This window comes from Macrosteles quadrilineatus, unplaced genomic scaffold, assembly GCF_028750875.1.
Source record: "Macrosteles quadrilineatus isolate MER2022 unplaced genomic scaffold, UCM_ALF_1.0 Scaffold_8__2_contigs__length_117827958, whole genome shotgun sequence".
In the NCBI taxonomy this organism is placed as follows: domain Eukaryota; kingdom Metazoa; phylum Arthropoda; class Insecta; order Hemiptera; family Cicadellidae; genus Macrosteles; species Macrosteles quadrilineatus.
The window spans coordinates 2,026,185-2,050,921 of record NW_026542601.1 but is presented as its reverse complement, the minus strand read 5'-3'; the positions used below and the strand labels follow the sequence as shown (position 1 = coordinate 2,050,921).

General features: G+C 33.3%; 1 protein-coding gene across 2 annotated transcripts; it reads left to right on the top strand.

Moving 5' to 3' along the window:
* The first annotated feature begins 46 nt into the window (after nucleotides 1–46).
* LOC129001531 (myoneurin-like) lies at nucleotides 47–24,468 on the top strand. Of its 2 annotated transcripts, none has more exons than XM_054428858.1 (16): nucleotides 47–163; nucleotides 412–458; nucleotides 7,299–7,441; nucleotides 8,503–8,649; nucleotides 9,428–9,589; nucleotides 10,290–10,355; nucleotides 11,609–11,665; nucleotides 12,509–12,655; nucleotides 13,274–13,436; nucleotides 14,286–14,455; nucleotides 16,441–16,545; nucleotides 17,563–17,738; nucleotides 18,877–18,986; nucleotides 20,242–20,402; nucleotides 21,674–21,838; nucleotides 22,699–24,468. In XM_054428858.1, exons 3-15 carry the CDS (start codon nucleotides 7,367–7,369, stop codon nucleotides 21,836–21,838), a joined length of 1,704 nt encoding a protein of 567 aa, XP_054284833.1. In that variant the 5' UTR covers nucleotides 47–163; nucleotides 412–458; nucleotides 7,299–7,366; the 3' UTR covers nucleotides 22,699–24,468. The 2 variants fall into 2 exon arrangements, with proteins under 2 accessions (XP_054284833.1, XP_054284832.1); XM_054428857.1 differs by having other exon boundaries at nucleotides 17,542–17,738.
* Nucleotides 24,469–24,737: the final 269 nt, after the last annotated feature.

Below are 24,737 nucleotides of genomic sequence, written 5' to 3'. Positions count from 1 at the left end.
GCCCCTAGCGGCGTGATTGTGAAAACTATGCAATATCGCAAGCACAGCAGGTGTTTTTGTGTTCATTTGTTGTCAGTTTAGGAAAAATTGTGTTTTATTAACATTATAAAGTGAAATTGTGTGTTTTTAGTGATTTTTAAACAATGAGGAAACCTCTGTTGAGGTAATAAAACCATTCTTTATCCTCTAAAACAAATATTTACGTAATTATAATAGTTTTAAAATAGGCCCTCGGTGACCCTATTTTTGGGGTTCGACGGTTTTCTAGGCTATGGCATCAGTTTTTATGCAACATTTAACGTACCTTTACAGGTTTTAAAGTGTTTACTAAAGTTTTCTAGCTTAATTATATTGTTTTGTAATACTTTTTCATGTATAACTATTATATTTTACTTTATGTCTTGTTCGCAGATGACAATTCCAAGGCTGAGGGAATGAGAAAGTGGATCTCATTTTAGGTAAGTAGGTCCCTTATATCCTGTTAGTCTGGTGAGAAAATAAACAATTACATTGATTTGTAAAATTGCATTATTATTTTCTTGACTCATTAGTCTAATGTAACTAAATAGGCTAATAAATTAGACATAGGATTTAGCCTAACAATTTGAGTTTAATGATTGGGCTATCTGGCTAGCCTAGGCTACAATCAGTTTTACCAATCAGATTAGGCCTTGGTTCATTTAAGTTAATTAGGCTTAGTCTAGACAATGAATGACAATAAAGGTAATAAGTACTAAACTTCCTACTACTTATGTTATCCTATAGCCCTAGGCATAGGCCTACTAGGCCCTAATTTATTTTTTTACCAAAATGAGTCTAACGGTACCGTATACCAAAATTAGGCTAGGCCTAAGTTTATTTAAAAGGACTTTTTTCCTATGACGCTTTGGGGGGAAATAACTAAGTTAGGCCTAAGTATTTCACTCTGAAAATCATGTTTTAAAACTTAACATTGGGAAAAGCACCATAAATCAACATTTTTTTGCTCTTTAAAATTTAACTTATTTATTTTTAAATACCGTAGGTCTAGGCCTACTTTGTTTTTTTTAGGCCATTTCAAACCATTTTGCCTTTGTACACTTTTTCGGCAAATGCCGTTTTTACCCGGAAATCCAGGATTGAAAAGCCGTTTCAATAGCAAAGCGAAAATGAATGAATTTTGGATAAATTAAACCAAATTAAGTTAAATATAATTAAGCCTAGGTAACCTAACCCATGATTAGGCCCTATGTTAGCAAAGTGCTGAAAATGACCGATTTTGGGTAAACCAAGGTTGGGCTAAGTTAGGTTTGGCTAGTAGAATCTAGAATCAAGAATCAATATTTTATTCCATTAGACATGTACCGTACATGCATTAGGATACGTCAATAAAGTTGAATACATGCTGCAACAAACACAAACACAAGTCAAAGATAAATAGTACAGTACATAGATTAGGTACTGATTAGGTACATAGATTAGGAAGGTAGATTAGGTAAACTTAATAAGGTAGTAGGCTACCTTATTTATTTATTTCCAACGGACATCTCCATTTTAAGTTACCTTAACTTATTAAGTTATTGACACTAACTGGTCAAGTGTGCTGATATTTTGAGATTTAACCAATAAGTTAGCTTAGTGTAACGCTTTTCATGACTTTCGAACACATTTTTTGGAGTGAAATAATAATTAGGTGTTTGCCGAAAAAGTGCAAGAGGAAAGTAGCCTACTGAGGAAAAAAGTTTGTCAAATCGCCTAAATTATAAGAAAAATAATTTAGGCGTTTCCCTCCATGGTCCAAAAGGAATAAAGTGCTTAAAATAGCCTAAGTAATTTTGGTAGATAAGGTAAATAAATGCAATATAGGCCCTACTCTAACATAAGTAGGCCTAGTGAGTACCATACCTAACCATAAGTTCAGTATTACCTTGATCTGATTTCTTGCTTTAGATCAAGTAATAGTAATTTGTTTTGTTTAACTTAGTTAGCTTGAAACTCTTATTGTGTAGGCCTTAACCCATTGGGGAAGGAATTAATGCGCTACCTGCAGCACCCTCTGGCGGCAATTAATTTTACCGAATTTGTAGACTTTTACTCTAACTGCTATAGAAAGAAAACCTTAGGTAATAAATTAATAACTCTTTCACCATTTTGTTCACAGTAAAATTGTCTACAGAAAAGTGGTAATTGAAATAGTCAAAGTTCTAAAATAAAAAAAAATATATATATATTAGATTATAAAAATAAAAAATTTAAAAACAATATTTTGAAAGTAAAATTGATATAGGTACAAATTCCAAGATTAATCCAGACACCAAATAACACTACTATTATAAAGTTCAATCGATTCCCTACGTAGAAAAATCAAAAGTTGTGTACTTTTATAAGTAATAACATTAAAAAAAATTTTTTTTTTGTTTACCTTACTGCAGCTGATTTATGGTGATATGTGGTTTTTATGGCAACACAAAATTGTTTGTTATCGCTAAAATAAATGAGTAAATACGCAAATCAAGAAGCAAGATATTTATAAACATAATAGTAAGAAGAAACAAAAAGGGCGAAAAATAATAATAACTAAATAACTAATGGCGCTGCCTAGCGGTGACACGAGCGGCACTCGTAAGTCGGCCGCCGGGCCTGCAGCGGCCATACGAGTAACGCTCATAAGTCATCGCCAATGGGTTAACTTGTAACATACATTTGAGTAGCCTAGGTTCGAGGCCTAGGTAACTTAATTTTTCGACCTAGGTGCCTCCAGACTAATTTTTATATCTTTTACTTTATAATTTCTTACCTTCTAAATTCAAATAGCCTATAAAATTATTTTCCACCGTAAATGAATATTACTGAAGGTATCGCCGTTAACTTAAAATGTATTTAGGCCTAACGTTAGGCATATAATTAGGCTAACAAGGTAAGACTGTTACAAGTAGAATGAACTGTGGGTGAAGTAAGTTAGGCATACAGCTTATTGGTTTCAACCACACACCAAGCAACTGGAAGGGACAAAGGACAATAAACCTTAATGCTGAGGAACTTATATAAGTTCCATTGACCATAACTTATATAAGTTAGGCCTATATTTTTTTCAACATCATTAACCCTGATTCAGCAATTTGAAAATCGTCTGATTAGGCCCTAACTTACACTCTTCAGTAATCAAAACATTAACACTAAATATCTTATCAGCCCTGAGTTAACAAGATACCGTAAGCATATTAATAAGCCAAACACCAGTTAGTTATTTGGTGTTCCTTTCCTTTCCTTGCCTTTTAGTAATTCGACAGCCACTTTGATATGATCTTCTTGTACAACGCCAATCACCGCCCTTTAAAATACTGGAAATCTAAGACCAATTACTTCTGGAGCTCTACAGGCCTTGGTGGCCTTTGGCTTCCGCTACAATTTGCCTCCAATTGGCTCGATCTTGCACCATCTCTCTTCAATTTCTGACTCTTTAACATCCTCAGGTCATCATCCTCTTCATCAAGCCATCTTCTTCTCTGCCCACCCCTTCTTCTAGTCTCTTCCATTTTCTGGCACAACAGTTCTTTGAGCTGTCTTCCTTCAGGCATTCTCTCGTTATGGCCCAACCAACCAATCCTTCTTGCTTGATGCAGCGCACAATATCCTTCCCTTGCAAAATGTCATTTACTTCTACTTTACTTTTAATAGGCTATCCTCCGTCCATACCCTTTCTTCACTGCTCCATGTAAGATCAATTACACAGTTAGGCTATATTAATTAACAACACATGAAGTATAATTTATTATTCTTGTTTATAAATTTATTTTTTATTTATATTTCACCGAGCTATAAGTTAATGATAAATTTTTAAAAAGAGTTTGTCTTAGAGAATGAATAAATACTTTAAATGTAAGTTAATGAAAATTTCATCCAACTCATTACTTACGACCAAATTCAACTATTCCTAAATAGGCCCTAACCCAATCCTTAGGCTAACCAACCTTATTAGATTGGTTTGGTGTTACAGGCTGTATTTTACAATACTGATCTAGTCGGTTTTCACACAACCTTTTCCACAGCAAATTGCTTTGATTTTTATCAAAATTCATTATGTTATGGTTCTTTTATCTCCAAACTAAACGGAAGGCCTACAACTTCCAATGATGTAAAAATTACAGTTCTAAAGTTATTTCTTTTTTATGATTTTACCCATAACATATGATAGTTATTTTTGTCTCTTACCCATTGATATGGTTGTTGACAAGACTTCATTTTTGAGTTGTTGACTTCTGGATTACTTAACAATTACTATAGAGGATAAATACCCTGTTGCCAACGTAATCCTTGGTCGTATAGATAGTGACCAATTTCAACACTCTTAAGGGTCATTGTCAAACCATAGACGTGTTGTCGTCCTAAAAGGTCCTCAAAGAGTCTTTAAAAAACTGTTATTTATTCGTCAAAATGTTTGTTTGTGTATGTGTTTTGAAGACTTTTTTTATGACATCCTAGGAGCGACAATTCGTCTAAGGCTTGACAATGACACCGTAAGAGTGAAAAAACCAGTCGCTTTTCAGACGACTGGCAACAAGTTGTGAAACCTCTAGAATAGTAGTTGTTGACTTTTAAGCAAATGCGAGGAAGTAGGCTATGTGCCGGTTTGCCGATACTGTTTATTTTAAATTTTAGATACCCTAAAGCCGCATTTACTCTGGAGTTTACAAGATGTGTTTAATGTATCCAAAGAATGTTAGTTTTTCTGGGACATTTTCAAAAAATTTTACAAAAGCATTTTTTTCCCACAAGAAAGCATATTAAAGCCATCAATAACCAAGTTTACAAATGAGCTTTCACTAACATGTCTAAGTTTCATGGTACCTAACAGCTATTTTGGACAAATAACTGAAACATTTGTTGTAAAATTTGGTATGAAAACAGCTAAAAAAATCTAAGTAAAAATAATGTATCCCGACAAGTGTTAAAACAAATTTTTACCGATGTTTAAACTCGGCCCATGGTATCTTAACAGACCGTAAACATCAGAAAGATTACAGAGTAACTTTATCTGTTATCTCTGTCGTTGGTGACTATTACTATTTCATGAAAAGAAATTCCAATCACCAACCATTCATTTTAGTTTTCATAAATCACATATTTCTCAGCATCTAAGTTAGCCTTTGCTTAACTATAAAAATAATACAAACATATTAGCTGTGTAAACATAAATAAAACGAGTCTAGAAATTGATATTCTTTATGATCAATGTTAAAAAATTTGAACATTTTTAGTCAATTGTATTTACAAATTTTATGTGTGTTTAGTAAAAAATATACCTAATAAATGCTTGCCTGTAAATAAATTGGGAGTAGGTTAATTAGCCTATGAACATAATAATTGTCAAAATAATTAAAATAGTTTTTTTATTTATCTATTTCCCAGTTTACAAAATGGATATATTAACAAGATGGATACAGTTGAAACAGTCACTTTTTTGCTTTAAATTTGTATTAAGTTTTACTCTTAAATGTAATCACAAAACAAACAATTAAGTTGTAACCTTTAATAAATACTCTGTAATATTAAGTAGGCTTGTTTAAAAAGGAGTTTTGTGGAGCAGATACTGTACATGTAAGAAAAAAACAATAATTAGGGCTGGTGGAAATAAAAGTTTGTAGCAATGAACAGACTCTGTATTGGAGTAGAAAGGATTGCACCAATCACAACAGTTGTAGGGCCAAGGTCATTGACCCTCAAACCACACTTGCTTCCAGCTGACAGCCAGTTGTGCCAACTGTAACTAAACGGAATTAAGCAGTGCTGCCACACCAGTCAAATCACAATTCCCTTTATTACTAATTATTTTTACACCTAGTTAAGTTATTACATCAAAACACCTAGTTATTCCAGTAAAAAATATAGTTTTAGTTTTTATTATATTTCAATCCACATGTAATCTTAAACCTTAGACTTATTAGGCTATATGTACCATTTAGAAAAACACACTGACATTAATTAAATAGACCTCTACTAGTTCATTTGATTTTACGGTAACTACAAAATTAATAAATGTATACTAACCATGTAAAACGAATGTTTTTGTGTGTGATGGGTTTTCTGAAAAAATATAGTGTATAAAATAAACTGGTAGGACTAGTTTAGTCTTTTACATTTTATCGTAAAAAAATCATTCAATCAGGTATGGACCACAATCAGGCTAGGCTAGTTTAGTGGTTAATAGTACCTATTGAAGTTGTTTTCTCTGGACTCTCAAGCAACCAATTCATGTGAATTGACCCAAAACAAAATTATCCATGTTGCTTAATTGACTTCAAAATTTTATATTGTTTTCCAGTTACGGTACTGCCATTATTATTTATAATAATATATTTTTTCTATGATTCACCGCTTTTACATAATTTCAGAGGTATTACAGTATTTATTTATTTGTAGAAATGCAAAGGAAAGAAACAAGCAAATAAAACTAGGCATAAACAAAAAGAACATGAAATGACAAACAAGATCATACTACTACTACAACAATTCCACTTGAAACAAAATGAGTTCTAACATATAATTTTAAAATTTATCCTGGACACTACAATTTTAACAAAAGTTGGAAAAATTAATCAAAATGTGCATGTAGGCTACACATTAAAATTTGTGATATGAAGTGTGATATAAAGTATAATATGGCAAAAACTAATGTAAAAACAAGAGAAAATTAACGTCCATTTAACAAAGTTGATGGGTTATAAATTATTTAATTCGTAACAATAATAAAACTATTAATAATTCACAACAATGTAACAATGTAAAATGGAATTGTTCAATAAAATAAATGAATAAACAATATAGGCTTACATGTTTTTGAATAATAACAATGGAACAATAACATTACAAATCTAAGAGAAATAAGAACACAAATTATGAATAACAAAATAATGACCATGAGGGGTTTGTACAAACAAAATAAGGAAAAACAATGTAATTTCTGATAAGCTTATAGCTTAATCCCCTACAAAAGAAGAAATTTGCAAAAAAACTGCAAATATTAAGTTTAGTTTGCCTTACAGCTCAGATGAATAATATACCTACCCTAAATGTTCATAAATAAATGGTGAAATCGTTTGTTGATGCAAGGAAATCTAAAAGTTAGGCTTCTGTGTTTCTTCAGTGTCACAAGCCAATATAAATAATTAACTTTGTGACTCAGTCAATCAAGTTAGGCTAAATAAAAATACCTAAACCGCTAACAAAACAACAAATTGAGTTTTAGAGGTTTTATGACGCAATATTTAATTATAGGCTAACCTTTTTTCTTTTCAGTGAATGTGACAAATTTTTTACAGTTGCAGGTGACTGTGTTGAAAGCAGATTTATCTTTAATAATTTGAAGAAACCGAAGTAGCCTAATCCAATGGAAATGAATTTTCCGTTCGGGACAACTTTTGCCGCAGGGCACCAGTTTACAACTGCCAAATTTGCTCAGCAGGTTAGTATTGTATGCCTAAAGTGATTTTAGTTGTACCACCGTTTGCTTATTTAGGCCTAAGTGATAACGTAGGTTTAGTTAATCTTATTATTTTTAGGCCTACTAGTTTCAACTTTCTAGGAAGTCAACAATGTATTTTTCGCCACACTACACTGTTTTCATTGACTTTCCACGAAAGGATTTAGTCTGAAAAATGTCTCTTTGCCGCATGCTTAAACTAATGGAATTTTATTATACTACTGTACGTTACTGTAATGAGTTTTTACCAAACTTTAGCTGATTACAATTGGTATTAAGTTATAAACGAAAACTTAACATCTCTTAGAAGGGATGAGAAGGGATTTTTAAGTCCTGTAGTTGGTAGGAATATATAACAGATTTCTAAAGTTTATTTTTTATTAGGTTAGGTAGTATACGGCAAAAAATATCAAACTATGTCACTAGTCCAAAATGTGTTCACTCTAGGCCTAACTGTAGGTTCACTGGTAAACACCTATTTTCCGGACTATTTACGTAATATAGGCCTAAGTACGTAATATAGCATAAGTATAAGAAATTGAAAACTTTATGATTGTTTTTTTAGTTAAAGACAAGATATTCATATAATATTACCTGTACAAAAGTGATTAAGCTATTTTCTGTTTTGAATTTGTAAAATTTATTGCATCGTGTTAATATAAAAATGACCGAAAGGAAATGAGTCAAGAGGGTGACGTCAAACTATCTCATTACATCCATTGTTGTAATCAAACTCTCACCGAAACATTATGCTTTTCCAAAATGTTTTTGCTTCCATAATCTCGTAATCTTGTTTTAAGGTAGGTATGCCAACTTTTTACTCAAAATTGTTTTTTTTTAGAACTGTTTAAACCCAGCTCTTGTCACCATCCTATGCCTTTTAATTGTTGCTCAATGACACATGGCCTCTATGTCCAGAACCAATCCTACTCGGAATCGAACCAGCATTCTCACTATTTGAATATTCATTGTAATAGCACTTCTAGGTATTTTGTTGTTGTTAAGCTGGTAACATAGTTTTAAGCTATATTTGCTCACTGCAGGTTGGTACTACTGGAGGAGGACAAGTGGTAGGACTGTTGAGTTCAGACGAGCAAGGAGTAACGTACCTAAGGCCAGTCGACGCTGGTAACGGAGCGTTCACAATAAGCCTTCCACAAGCTTCTGGAAACAACTCCCAACACAATCAGGTAGGTCTGATTCTGAACCTTTTTTGGTGTTGAGGTTAATTTTAGCAAATTTTTTTTAACTTCTACGTTTCTGAATTAAAATCTTAATAAGGGTACGTATGTAAATTGGAATGGAAAAACGTCTCTGGTGGGATTGCTAATCGAATGGGATATTGTTGCTGTTCCGTGTGGCACACATGTTGATAGTTCCAACAACATTTTTAGAGTCTTGATAATGGTTTTAGCAAATGTTATAAAAACTAACAGCAACGTAAAACTTTGGGGGTGGGCGAGGAGTGATTTGTCAATTTGAGTAGAGTCAAGTTTTTGAGTAAAAAATTGTAGGCCTGTCGAGTTCTTCAGTTGATAAACTTAAAAATGATGTATAAAAACCTACTGTTTCTTTGATTTGTTATTAATTAAAGAGTTTCCCTTGAAAAGCACGGAACGGCTAAAATTGAATTTCCTGTAAAAAGATATGTAGGCCTATTTGCTTAAATAATACGGCAAACGCTGCATTAAAAATAATGTTTAAATGGGTTTTATTGTAATTTTTAAGATCCTTGTAAAATTCCTAATAAGAAATTACATGTGTAGCGTTTTTACTAATGTCAGCTGTTTCTATTAACCATTCTATTAACTATTTTTTTAACCACCAATGGTCGAGGGCAACAATAAAAAATGCTGAATATTTTACAAAAAGGATTTTAGTCTTGCATTGTTCAAAGTCAATGGGTACAGTAAACAATCTCAATGTTTTTACCCAATAATAGTTAGTTAATAACCATTGGTTTTCCAGCAACAAATCATGGCGCTGCCGATCAACATGGGTGGGTCTGGCAAACCGGGTGAGATGACCCAGCAGCAACCTCTACAGATTCAAGTGGTGAACCCGGCAGATGGGTCAGGCGGGGAGAAGTACTCAATTCCTCTCACTCTAGCTCATTTTCCTCAAGGACAGGTAAATCTGCATTAATATGTTATAGATTGTGATAGTTTACAAATTGATACTTAATCCGAATTGCCCGAGGTGTAACGTACAGAGAATGCTTTGCCGCAGCAGAATAATTACATTTTTTTTTAGAAGGGATGTGATTATAGACTTAGGTCTGTTTCCACACGTACCCTAATCACATGATATATTTCGGTCTATTTAATTTCTGTAGAAATTATAGTTGGTTAATTAATGTTAATATTTTGCTGATTTAAAATAAATGTTGTTATATTAACAGAAATTTGCAAAAAATAAACCTTAATACTTTATTTTATTTACAGTACATGGAACTTTGTACACCCGATTCCAAATGTGGCTATTAAAGCCAAATTATCCAGTTAGAACATGCTCAGAATACGTTTATAAAGATGATGTTTAGAATGCCGCAATCATTCAAAGCCAAATCAAACCAACACTACTTTAATTCTTGCTTTTGCCATTAAAAAACCTTTGTCATAAATAAAACCCAAATTTACTAAATATTTATTTTTTTCAATTAAGTTATATTCAATCAAAAAGGCTACGTGGCTTATCCATATTCCAGCCCTATACTTATCATGCCATTTTGACATTAAAATGTACAACTTCGTACAAAAACAATCATTATTTTCTTCCTGATTTGTTAAAAAGTATGTTTATTCACAGAAATATTACATTTTCTTTGCAGGGAATGGAAAACTTAGTCCTAGGTGTAATCGACCCAAATACACTCGCTGCATCGGGAGGCATAAAAGTAAGTACTGTTTATCACATCTTAATTTTTTTTGCCTAAATTAAATGTGTTCTATCTGCGGTATACCTTTTGTGTGACTTAAGGTGTAGTGTAGTTTTGTAACTTTTACGAAAGTATACCAATATCTACTATAGCTTACAAAACAAAATAAATCATTTGATATAACTCTTAAAAATTAGAAAACACGTACCAGTGAAAAACTTAAGTATCTATTGTGACTCTAAATTTTGAGAAAGCGGCTAGTGGCCTCGAAATATCCAATTTATCTTGTGTTTTCTTCTGTGTTACTGTAGTGAAGTGGGATGCCTACATTTCTTAAGGTAAGCCTGCTTATCCTATCCTTTGTCTCCCTTATATAAAAATTATATCAAAAAGAAAATTTTATCTTTAGAGGTGAGCCAGTTTGAATCATCAACATCGTCTTCCTCGATCACTGGAAAATCCTGAATCTTCCTCGGCAACATTATCACTGTCTTTCGTCTAAGTCGCAGCAAAATCCTCTAAAATATTGCTCTGGTCATAGGAACATAGTAATGGTCTGTTGCAATTGCTGCAATATCCTGAATAAGCTCTTCAGTCATGGAAACATCATTATTCTCTTCTGCTGCTGTGGCAAATCTTGAATACATCCTGTGGTTGAGTGGACAACATCATTATCTTCTACGAGTGCTGCAAAATCTTTATACATTCCTTGGTAACAGAAACAACACCATCTTCTTCCATAATCGCAGACAAATTCTGATCACCCCCCGCGGTATTATGGACATCATCATCGTCTCCCGCAGTCTTGTAAACGTCATCACCGTCGTCTGCGATAGTGACAAAAGCATGAATTTTTCATAACAGACATGTCAGGTAGGCATTGATTCTAGACGATCAATTCTCGATACCAACACAAATGTTCAAGAATCAGTGGCATTGAGAATCGACACATCCCTCTAAATATTATTTCATTAGCATTTCAGTAATCCAACACCATTCCAAAATGTTATACTGACATTAGGTCTGCATTTACCATAAGAGCTTAGTCGACTGTAATTTTTGAAACAAAACTATTTTTTAGGGACACTTTCCTATTTTTATTTGTTGTAACTTTCTGTGGTAGGGAATGTTTTTATAGATTAGGTATATTACTCTATAGGTACTCTATAGGTATATTACTCTTAAATACATTTGATAGTAATTAATAAAAAGTTTAAAGTTATTATTTTCTATTGGTTTTCTAACTATGTTAACTATTTGTTACTTTCCAGATGATTACATTGGCGTATAGTCCAGCGCAAGGGGGAACAGATGGAATACATTTACAGGTAATATAATAAGTCATACAATTAAAGTTTAAGCGAATAAACAGAAAATTATATTAAATTAAGAAGAAAAAATTAAAGTTTAAATTTAATTTAATTTCCATCAATTAATTAAATCCATTTCAATAACATTAGGTTTAACGAGTACTTAGGTTTGCTGCTACAGGGAGGGTAATAAAGTGTGTTTTAAGTAAAATATTAATAGCTTAGCATAAAATAAATAAATTGGCCAAGTTTGATCAAAACACATCCATGAACAAGCAAACTGCAGCAGTTTACTTATTCTTAATAAGAAAATAACAAGTGAATTTTTAATTTACAATTTTAGAATTTTCTTTGTAACAAATAACTGTACAGAAACACTTCAAGATATTATTATTATTATATTTTTTTTTAAAGCTCTTCAAAAAAAATTAGAGAGAAATTGGGAAATTGTATGTTTTGTGGGTAAAAATGAGAAAACCCTATTTTCACCCCTTAAATCCTGCCATAAAATCCCGTTTCCATGGTCCGATCACACTGGTTCACAAACTTGTTCGAATAAACGTAGGCTTATACATTTGTACCAAATTTCATCGAAATTGGATAATTTATGCTTGAGTTATCATGCCAAAAGACGTATATAAATATATATGAATTTGAACGGATGGTGTTTTTGGCCTCTGGGGACAAAAAAGTAAATCGGTCCCGGGTTAAGGTCATACCATTAGATCTACAGTAATAATTATTGTTTTTCTTTATTCCTACAGGAATTATATTAATTTAAGCTTACATTTTCTTGATGTTTTTTGTTATCCATTTGAAACCAATCTTATTTTTTACAACATTTTTTATTTTATTTTTTAGTTGCAACAAGCCGACGAGAATGGAGAAGTACGCCAAGATGGTGGTGATCAACAAGAAGTTCAACATCAACACCAGGAGGCGCAACAACAACATAACAATAACAACAGTAGCACACAGACCACGCAGGGAATGCACTGCGACGAAATGGTGAGCTTGGTGATGCTAGTATATGAATTGTTCTTTCAACATTCAGAACAAAATCATAAACTAAAATATATTTACGACCGTTTTTTAAACTAGCTTTTTTGATTCAATTTTTAGAATTGAAAACTTTACCGTGTTGTTTACTTGCTTTACAGCACTAGTGTGGTAATGTAACCTACCAATGGGGTTCAAGGATTGAGAAAAAAGAAGTAAAATTGTAATGCTTCGAACGCCAGCTGGTACCAATTCAATTCCTGACCTGCCGACTTCCTGTTTTTATAACACATTCCTTACCTTGTTTGTTTGTAATGGTTTCATTTTCATATCTTAATTTTTAATTGATAATGATGATGATCTTATCTTGAGGCTTTACGGTACTAGGCCACTTACAATATATTTTTCTTTTTGTGTCATGAAAAATTTTGTCTATTGGTAAAAAGTTATTAACTAAGTCAGTGCCTCGTACTACTTTTCCCTCTTTTGTCTGTAAAAAGTGACTCTTTGTTTATAATTTTGTTTGCGTTAAAAACACACTCGTATTATTATTTCTTTCATCTAATACAATGAATATACACTTGTTGTTAAGCGAGTGCTACAGCTGGTATGATGTAATGTTTGAAGGTGCTACCTGATGTCAAGCCGATGCTGAGCGAAGGCGAGGGGTCCAGTCAGGCGTACCCTGTCGCTGTGGTTGCTCAGATTACTCCGGACATGTTAGCTGTGCGACAGGAAGACATGGAGGGCGACAAGGGCCAGCAAAAAGATAAGGACAAGGGGGGAAACGGTGAGAATTAACTTTTTACACCTCAACAGCATATAGACCTATTGTTTTTACCGTTTTTGTTGTGTGTTGTTTTTACTTGACCAATTTTCAAAATGTTGGTCTTAAATTAAAGGTATACACTCAAAGATTTGCTGCTGTGAAGCATTATCATTAATCTATCTACTGTGTTACTCAACAAAAAAATATAAATTTGATTTTTTTAATTACTTCAATTAAATATGAATTCAACCAGTTCTAATAACATTATTCTATATGCTTTGGTCTAAGAACCTTCAGTGAAATACCAGTTTTCATATGAGCAATTGATTATTAAGATCGGATGTACCTGAAGCATGTTTCTGAATCACGAATGAAAAAATTATTATTTTAGTATTTGTATTCATCTACAATCCATAGGCCTAACTCCATTTTTATTTTAGTTTTTTTCATTTGAGATATCGATTGTTTGAATCAGTTAAGTTCAAGATATTTTTGAAAACTGTGTAATATTATATTGTCTTACTAAAAAAAAAGTCAATTCGACATTATAATTTTATGATTTTCATTTCAACGCTGCGGAACAGCAAAAGTCCTCTAGTTACTTGTTATTTTACATCTCTTACTTTTTTGTAACTAACTTAGTTACATTTTACGTGTTACTGTTTGATAACTAGTTAGACCTACATGTTATTTTGGATCTGCTACTTTTTAGTAGCATTTTTGGTTTAATCCTTTTTATACCAGAACATGTAATTTTCAGTTCTTATACTTTTTGGAAGTTCTTCAATTCTCTTAATACTTGGAAAGTATAAAGAAGCTAAGGGCATTAACAAGTAAAAGCTATCCACAACTGTAATTCTTTGTTTTCAGATGATGGGAAGGTGATTACAGTGCAGGATGTGAATAGTGAGGCATTCACAGCATGGCAGTCCAATGCGGCAATGGCCGACTATTTGCGGAATATTCAATCTGCCAATCAAAATGCGCTTAACATATCTCACTTCCTTAAGTTCTCCGCAGAAACTATCAAAAGGGAACAGGTAAAGATCAAAAGGCCTACAGTATTTTCTGAATCATATGCTATACTGGCAATGCCCAGTGTTTATATATTTAAAAAAAAACATTTAAAATCATACATAATAAACCAATTTAAACATAACCATCCAACCCGGTTTAAAAATGATTTTCAATACGCAATCCACCGCCTCTGTTTATTTGAAAATCCCCTTTTTATATGATTTTAAAACTTAACAATAATCTACCTGCCAGAATCAAAGAAATTTAAGGAATCTCAAAATTTGAAAACTCTTTTAAGTCCTATCTTTTATCTAAAGTGGATTGCTCTGATTGTTTGTCTTTGATCCTTAAAGATAATTTATATTATGTCTGAACCTATTTTTAATATTATTTATTTACTCATAAGAATATTGACAATGTCACCTGTTTCCCCAGCTGTGCTGGAACATTGGAAATGTACATTTATTGTGACAATAAAGTTATGTTCTTTTCTAAACAAATTATGTCACTGACTTGAAGCTTAAAGGTGAGCGTCAATGACAAAGTAAAATAATGCCCTAAAACTCTGTTCAATTTTACACTTAATAGTCTTAATAGCATTTAAAACTCATTTCTCCAGCTTTTATTTTGCCACGCTCTCTTTCCGGCATATTCCACTTCCATAGCTGAAGCCAAACTAATGTGGAACAACTTTAGTTATTTCATTGTTTGTAGGATCTCCAACATTCCTATCATACGAGGGCTGTCCATAAATTAATGTTTCCATTGTACTCACATAGCAGCTAAGCAATCCAGCTCAAATCTGAGGCCATTGTCCATTATATACTATTCATAGGTGGTTTCCAACTCCTTTCACAATTAGTCTCGTCATAGCATTTAAAAACTCCTTGAAAGAAAATTTACGCTCCTGCCAAGTATAAATTGTGTTCTGTGATTTTATTTCAGTGGTTGTCAATAGCTATTGAAGTCCGATGCCAGTTGAAAGATGTCAAGAATATAAAGCTTTGGACCTAGAAAATGTGCGTAAGGGGTGGAGGAAGTTGGGAAGTCGTCTTAAACATAATAACTAATATAATGGTTTTAAATACCTTCAGTCACCAGTTCAAATAAGTCGGCTATTGCGACCTAGGTTTCGGCCCGAAGTTGTACCATCATCAGGCGGGCCAGTCTTGAGTCTTCAGTCCAATGGACGTCGTTGGGTTAAAACAAATAACAGTTCAGTTGTTCCCAACGACGTCCATTGGACTGAAGACTCAAAACTGGCCCGCCTGATTATGGGACAACTTCGTGCCAAAACCTAGGCTGCAATAGCCGACTTATTTGAACTGGTGACTGAAGGTATTTAAAACCATTATATTAGTTACTATAACCAGTTCAGGGGCAATCCCACATCTTATGATGTCAAAATTATTAAACATAATGATTTCCATGGTGTAGGCCAACTGCTGTTGCTTAGTCTTATTTGTGACCGAAGTAAAGGAAATTTTGCATGCATAACGCAAAAAATGTGATTGTAGTGTAACTAAATAAGAGAGAACAATCCTGGTACATCTAGAAGTCTATCAAGGACTAGGCAGCCCTGGAAGTCTTGACACACGCTGATCAGCAAGCAGAGTTTCCTTACATTCGGATACCGATGAACACACCTTCCTTTTGTGCTAATTTGAATAGAATTTTGCAAACTCTAAAAGCTAGAGCACATTTTCTATGTCGAAATACTTTTCTGCACACATGTGTTTTCGAATGTGTGGCAACAGAAATAAACAGGAATTTATCCTCTTTCTGGAGAAACTTAATCACAGATAATGGTTCGTACTTGGCAGCATAAATTTTCTTTCACAACGTTTTTGAATACTTTGATGTGACTATTCCAATAGAGGTGGAAACCATCCAGGATTGTAGTGGATGAAGAAAGGAAATCGATGTTGGTCTCAGATTGGCTGCGACAGAAGACAGCCCTCTGTGCTGTCTCGCCATATCTCTGGTCTGATTGTTTCCGTTGTTGCAGGCCATCGAGAGCAGTCCGCTGAGCACGGCCAATGAGAGTGAAGAGGCTACAGTAGATATGCAGCAGACTGTCGCAGGGGAAGAGCAAGCCGACCCCAACAATCCTGTGAGTAAACCTCACTCCACTGTGCTTATACAAGGTGTCTCAAAATTCCAAGAAGGCCCCTTTATTTAAGCTGTATACTGGTTAATTTAACTTAAGCATTTGATTTTTTATGGTCCTTGGTTTTCATATGTTCTTGTAAAAATGTCTTCTTTATAAAAAAGATCATCTGTAACATCCCTTTAACGAATTTCCCATATAGGGAATAAACTATTACCGTAGGTCTCATGGTAAGACCTGGCCCATGAACCATTTACTATTTCGTTTTGAGGTCCCCAGAGGCAAAAAACACAATTGTTCAAATTCATATATATATTTATATATGTGAGTGTGTCTGTTATTTGATAACACAAGCAAAAATTATCCGATTTTGATTAAATATAGTACAAATGTGTAAACCTACGTTTATGCAACGAGTTAATTGAGGTATTTAAATCAATCTTTGTAGCCTGATTGGGGTATGTAAATAACGGTTTGTTTTGTTTTTGCTTTCATAGAGGAACCAAGTGAGTAGTAACATTTAAGTGAAGTGTTTCAGCAAATTTTCATTTTATATATTAATTTTAACTTTTAGTAAATAAAATGTAAGTTAATTGAACTTGGTATTTTCTTTACTGACAAAAAGACCTTAGCCTTTTGACAAGTTGATTTTATCAAATTAAAAAACTTAAACTTGTTTTAAACTTTTGCCAAGTTAAAAGAGGCTTAATGATTTTAATAAGTTACTTTACTGAGTATTCACTACAGTACTACTTTCCATAGCTTGTAAGCTATAGAGTTGTTATATGTATTCGATATATACTTTTATTTATCTGTAAATCATCTAGTGATCTAGTATATAACCTTTTTTGCAAATAATTTAACAAAGTATAACATTACACAATAGTTTTCCCAAGGTTTGAAAACTGCTAACCCAACAAACAAAAATCTATTCTAACCTCAAACTCTTCTTTCCTCTTTCACATTTTGTACAAGTTGACCTGTCTTTGACTGTCGCAGGAGGGCGGTTCGGCTCCAAAGAAAAAGAAGAAGTACAAGAAGAAAGCGCCAAAGCCACGGCGACCAAGACCAGGTCAGGTACACATTGCGACGGCTCTCGACGGAACGACTCTTTTCTGCTGTCCCGAGTGCAACATGGCCTACCCAGACAAGGAACTGTTAGAACAGCATCTAGTGGCACACAAGATCGAGCGCAGGTAAACATAGGAAGATAGGAAGGGGGAGATGTAATGTAAATAATATAGGGCTGATTTTTTCATATATTTAAGTAGAACAAGTTTTTACTACTGAACGAGTTAAAAAGTTGAGGTTTTAAATTTATTTTATCATAGGAGTTAGTCTAAGAACAATTTCTTCTTGTTTTGTAGCATGTTTAGTATAATTGCAACGGATAATAAGAAATATTGATGACATAGACATAGACTTTATTTGCACAAAACATTCCATACATGTCATAACATTTAGAATAGGTGCATTGTCAAAATTAAATCCATACATAAAATATTTAACATTAAAACTTTTAACTTAAAGTTCAACACTTAAAAAAAAAATTCTAAATTGTTCTGTAAAAATCTTCAATTAAGTAAAAAGCCTTGTCAATAAGAAAATTATCTATTGTATCTTTAAATTTGGTTTTGCTTAATGACTTATAGCATGGCAGAAGCACATTGTACTATCTCAGCCCAGCGTACAATGGAGATTTTTCATATAGGGTCAAATATAGTTTTACAGTGAGATTGGCTGATAGTGACAAAATTTAGGTATTTACGTAAGTAGGTACTTTCATTGGAACTTTCCAGCTTTTTATTAACTAAGCACTGGTATCCCTATTATTATTTATTGTAAAGATGGTCTCAAATTTGTGTAGGTTGTACACTTATGGAGACTGATTTTAAAAGAAAACATAATTTTACCGAGCCCCCTGTAGAGGAGAATCTATTTTGTTTAAGAGTTGGTTGTTAAAATAAGGTTGACATCTTTTTAGCAATTTGGTTATTAATATAAAGATATTTATAAACTTGTCTCGACGTTTTTTGGAGTATTTATTGTCATTGCCATTTTCTAACATTTCATTGTCAGGAATAGTCCATCACCATATTTTAATGTCAACCTATTGTTAAATAGCATCATTAATAGTTAGCTCAATAACATAATGACATCTTAGTCTACATTTGAGCCAGCACCCTTATAAATTTAAAGTAAAGCAAGTCCACTTTGTTAAGTTTGAAAATTGTGCACAATTTTTATATTAAGCATTCCTATATTTTGAATCAATTACAGTAGCATTAATTGTGTGATGGAGAAGATAGTTCACTGTGACTTTTTGTGTTTCAGATTTATTTGTGACATTTGTGGAGCAGGACTGAAACGGAAGGAACATTTAGAAAGGCACAAGTTGGGTCACAATCCAGAGAGGCCGTACATCTGTAGTGTATGTTGTAAAGGTAATGTTTTGCATTCTCATAAATCACACTCCTGGAAGGCAGGGATGAACAGGATTAGATAAGACAGGATTTTTTCTCAATGCAAAAAGAATTTATTTTAAATCTTGTGTTAATATTATGCATATATCAATGATCCCAATAGGAATGGGTAAAAAAACCAAAATACACAGGGATAACAAAAACACATAACTTCAAAATTTTATATTCGGGGCAAATTAACTGTGTGACATCAGTCTAGCCTTAGCTAAAACCAAAGAGGTATTTATAACGGACTATCTCTGCATTTTTTTAAACTGTGAAAAGTTTTAAAGCCTGATATGGTTATCAATAAAAAAACAGTTTAGCTTTATCCATAGGCCTACATTTTGTAACGTGCACCTAACAATGTCAAAATCGGCTGAACATATCCTACGGCCACGGTGCCATTGTAGACTTGTCTTGTAGTCACGGCACCATCGTCAACGTGTTTTGTGGTCACAGTGCTATTGTCAACATGCACTGTGATTGTCAACACGTTCCGTGTTCGGGGAATCATGGTGAACATCGCTCGCAATTACAGAGAATCAATCCTCATCCGCGGACGACATCATCGTCACTAGTGACGTGGCACAACTGGTGACGATGAGATCAAATCCTGTCTCGAGAAAATGTCGAATCAAATATAATCCCATTCCGTGATCTAGAATATTTTTCTTCCAAAAGTTTCAAGAAATTTTTGGACCCAACCATAACCATGATTAAACTTAATTTTATCTTACCTTAATTTTATTTTTGATTTTATCTCATGGTCATGGCGCCATCGTGAACATGTCCCACGTCTCGGGATATGCTTTGTCAAGGTTATTTCTTGACAATTTTTTAAGGGAAAGTCATGTGACTGAAAAAGGAGTTTTTCTTTCTATAGGGATCAAGCTTAGCTATCTTGTCTAAAATAAGAAGTGTATGGGACTTGACTTTTGAGCCAAGCCAATCCTAGGCTTAAAGATTGAGTGATTATCAAGTAAGAAACTCAAGGTCAGATTTTGTTTCACTCATTAAGCATCTATAAAGATTGCAAGGATCAAAAATTCTATAAAGCATTTTTTTTAAGCTCAGCTAGATAAATTTTCAGGCTCACACATCTCCAATTGAAGATGAATCTAAACATACTTCAGTTCCTGATTTAAGTCATCCTTAATTGCAAAAGAGGTTTTACTTTGCCTAACTCTATCTACTGTAATCCAAACAGTTGCTAAAACTGAATTGTTTGTTGTAGGTTTTAAGCGGAAAGAACACCTGAACCTGCACTTTGTAATCCACTCCGGGGAGAAAACGGAGGTTTGTCCAGAGTGTGGGAAGGGCTTCTACAGGAGGGACCATCTGAGGAAACATGCACGCAGTCATCTGGCCAAACGGGTCAAGGATGAACTGCAGCAGGTAACAAATCCACTTCCACCGAGTGTGGCTAATAATAATTGACTCTATAGTTAGAGTAGTCACATGAAATTTACCATATTTTGCCAATTTTTTATTTAAAAAAGGACAGATGAAAGAGGCAGTCAAGGAATGTGCTAGTATCTAAAATTCTACTTTTACCATAGTTTTTGTTACTGAGATAGTTAAAGATAAAAGGTGCCATAACTCAAAATAAGTGGTTCTATCAGTTTGACTTGGTCAAAAAGTCTGCATGTTCGATAGAAATTAGTAACTAAGCCTACGTCAGCGCAATCTGTCGGAGTCTTAGTTCAACTACACGTATTTTGATTTCAAACACAGACTATAATTTTTACATGGGGATGATTAAAATGTTCCTCTCGTTCTATCTAAAATAGAGATGGGCGTTATTTAACGTAACAGGGTAAATAACACTGTCAATAAATTGTAACCTGTTATCAAGATAACACGTTACTCAGAATACCCTGTTATTTTTGTAACGCTGCGCTCTTTGGCTTATGAATTAATCTCCTGTACCGGTTCCGTCAGGATCAAAGTCCTGAAAGCAACAAAAAGTCTTTAAAATAATAAAATGTGAGAAAACGTTCCATTCCAGCCGGAATTTTACGTACACGAGAACTGTACATAGTGTGGCAACATTAACACCAACAATAATTATGGAAAAACTGGAACGAAACGTCCAGCTAGGTAACACCCATGCTAGAATTAAGTTACAGTATATCCCGGCCGAAACGAACGAACACGGTCAGTAACAGGGTAGAGCAATAACACCCAGCGAGAATTTCGTTACATGCCCGCCGAGCTGGGGCTGGGATGTCACCTGGATGTCACGGTGTGGTGGGGGAGGAACGGACCGGTAACAGGTTACAAAATTAACAGGTTACTGGAACCTGTTACCAAGTTGTAATGGAACGGTGTAACGCGTTTCTCAAAAGTAACGGTAATTCCCATCTCTAATCAAAAATCAAAGGTTTGATTCTCTACTCCCATTTTTAAAGGACCAAAGATCTTTTTGAGGGCCTTGTTTTCAATAACAAGATCTTTTCTACTGGTTCATGTTACAGATTTCTAAACAATAAAGTAGTACAAGTTTAGTCTAGTAATTGTTTTGTAAGTTTTATTTTTTCAGAACTTGCAGCTTATTGCATACAAAGTCTTATTTTTTCAGAACTTTGCAGCTTATTTCAGGCAAAAAATGTTGTTCAGCTCTTATTCTATTAGTGGAGTTATTTGAAGGCAAGTATTGTCTGCAGGTCGATGGCAGAGTGAGCCATGAGTCAATGATCCAAGTGACAAATGTGATGGGCGCGACGCAGGACGAAGATGACAACACCGTCGTGTTGCCGGCTGCCGAGTCACATTCCGTCACACTTACGGAGTCACACCCCATCGCGCTGGTGCACCACCAGCAACATTGAGTGAGTAGGGACATTTTGCTTTCTTGTAGTTACCGTTACCAGTAACTCTATTGTGAATTTCATTGGGTGTAATTTTCACCTCCATTTTTATTCAACATTAGTTTACGTTATCTAGGAAGTCATTGTATTTTTATGTTGAATACTTAACCACTTTTTCTATGGATAAATTTTCTAGATTTACAAACACGTGCAAGTTGCTTAAAAAAACATACACAAAAAATCTTAAGTTATTGGTTGGTTCTGCATTTAAAACTATTGCATCAATTCTGCGTGTATAAATCTGTTAAAACTCTTAATTCCCTCGTTTACCATTGTTATAAGCTCAACTTGACCGCTATAGTAATGAAATTGTCACTGATTTTATAACGGGGTTACTAAGTAATTGGAAAGACGTTGATTTGATCATTTAAACGTAATTTAAGTTACAGGTTCTTTGACCAGATGATTCCAACCAATCGTACAGGTCACTATTGAACCAAATCTGAAACTTAGAGAACCTGTAGGATTAAGTAGGTGTATGTGAATACAGTAGAACCCCTAATATCTTACCTTGGTTTTACCAGTCCTTGGTTTATCCGGTCAATTTTCGGAAAGCAATAAACAAAATGTATTTCCTACGGCTACCAGATGGTTGCACACACTAGTCCCAACAACACAAGCCCTTTCACAGTTCGATTCAGCTTGCAATAGTGTTACTATCGTCCTACAAATATTTACAGAATAAATAGCCTATTATGTTAAGTCGTGTTGAAAGATATCTATGATTTCATCTAAATCAAAAATTGCAGGGACTTCATTTTTTAGCTGTTTATCCTAATGAACAGTCATAGATGCCAAAGTAATCTATCTATTTTTTACAGCCGGTTTGCCGCAAGTTGTGAGGTAATGTCTGCCAAAGTGTCGTCTGCACTACCTCTACTGAACTGACGAACTATCGACCTTTCGCTTATTTTGACATCGAACCCAGGAAATGTTGATCATCAGTTGTACCACTATTAAACACTCAAAGCAGCATACGATTGAATCAATCTGCTGTGCATCTTCAAAACTACTAAAAGTGGCTCTGGACTGTTTAATACTAGTGTTTATAAACTGAATTGTTTTCATCATGACTGCAAAACTCTACTTCTTGTCGATTTAGACAATTTTCAATGTTGGTGCTAACAAAAATTACTAAAACCAAAGGTCTGCAAATCCAACTGATTTTTTTCAAAGAGATAATTATCATATTTTCCATTTTAGGTTCTGAAATTTTCCAAAACTATACTGAGATTTATAAGTAAAAAAAAAATATATTGTAATGCATGATAACTGTATATAAGATTAGCTGAAAATGATAATCCATTTAAATCAGTAAGGGCCATAGAGAAAAAGTGTATTGCAGATTTCTTTTCCAAAAGACAAAAGAAAAACTGATTGTGTCTTTTTTAAGGTGCGTACGTCATGTTCAGTTGATAATGGTGTAGATAACCAAATGTAAATAGAAAATACATTTTTTAACGTGTAAAATAAGACGGGTTTTTTAACAAAACTGCTTTGTTTAAGCACGTCCCTGCATAATCGATTCTAGTTTTTATTTGTGTAAATATTGATATATTTATATCATAATTTTGTTTGAATGGGTCTTCACCCATTACTAAATGCTTTATTACGTAACAGAAGTTTATTGTGTTGTTTTTTTATTGTTTTAGTTGTTAACGCAAGTTTTATTCTCAGCTGACTTCTAACGCACAAATGTTTCTACATTTGTTTCTTGCCTTTTAACAATTTGTTAGACAATTAATATTGTCATTCTTAGTTCTTAATTGAGTTGTACAATGAATTTAAACATTTGTTGGTTTTTAATTTTACCCTAAGTTTTGTTTAGAGCAATAAATTTTAATGGCCTTAGATAAAACAAAGGCTGGAATATGATAAAAGAGTAATAAGTCTTGGTGTAATGCATGTTTATTTATGTTAATCACATTTTAAAGTTGAATGATTGGCAGTTCAATTAGCTATGATGTATTTTAATATTATTTTTATGACTTTTATCATCTTTATAGATTAGGTTTTCTGTCAATTAAGCAACTGATAAGTCAGCTGTAAGCAATTTACAAAATAGCATTTTTGGATCAGCTGTTTTTTGAATTGTTGCTTGTAAATAATAAAGTTTATCTGTAAATAGTAGGTAGAGTGCTTCTAGCACCGATTTAGCTTTCTATTATGACTATTTAGGAAAGTAATATTATTTTATCTCCGGAAGTGTAGCAAGACTATGTCTTCCAATATTAGGACCCTCTAAGTTAATTACGGAGAATTTGTTTTCATGAAACAGCTGTTGAATAATTCTCTTAGCAGCTGATTTTAGTGAATGTATAAAACGTGTAAATTTACATTTCATTTTATAAGGAAAGAAAAGTATATTTTTACACAATTGACTATAACTACGATGTACATATGATATAGTTTATCTTGTTATTTTCACTGCACTAGTTTTTTATCCTGAATATAAACAATTACCATTTTTACATAATATATTATTTTTGTTACTACATAATCAATTAATTGAGTGGCCGTACCTGTTTTTGGATTAACATAAACACTTATTGTTTCACTAGTTATTTTAGATCTTTGAATTTAGTTGCTACACTTCTTTTTGTATAACTGATACATATTTATTAATCATTGTTATTTTCTTGTACATAATATAATGTTAAGTTATAAAAATAATATTGTACGATAACTCATCTATAGTTTTGGTCCAAAGTCTTTGGTTTTGTCTAAAACAGGTGTTTGTTGTAAGTGAAAACACAGGATCACTAAAAAGTATGTTTTCTACAAGATTTTCTACTTTATAAAGTAAGTTATCACATTGGATCTGTTTGAAAAATTGAAAGAATTATGCCAGGTATACACT

Coding starts and splice junctions, on each gene's coding strand:
- LOC129001531 (XM_054428857.1), top strand. CDS start 7,367: ATGGAAATGAATTTTCCGTTCGGGACAACTTTTGCCGCAGGGCACCAG. Junction 8,650..9,427: donor ACAACTCCCAACACAATCAG/GTAGGTCTGATT, acceptor TTGGTTTTCCAG/CAACAAATCATGGCGCTGCC. Junction 13,437..14,285: donor TAAGGACAAGGGGGGAAACG/GTGAGAATTAAC, acceptor CTTTGTTTTCAG/ATGATGGGAAGGTGATTACA.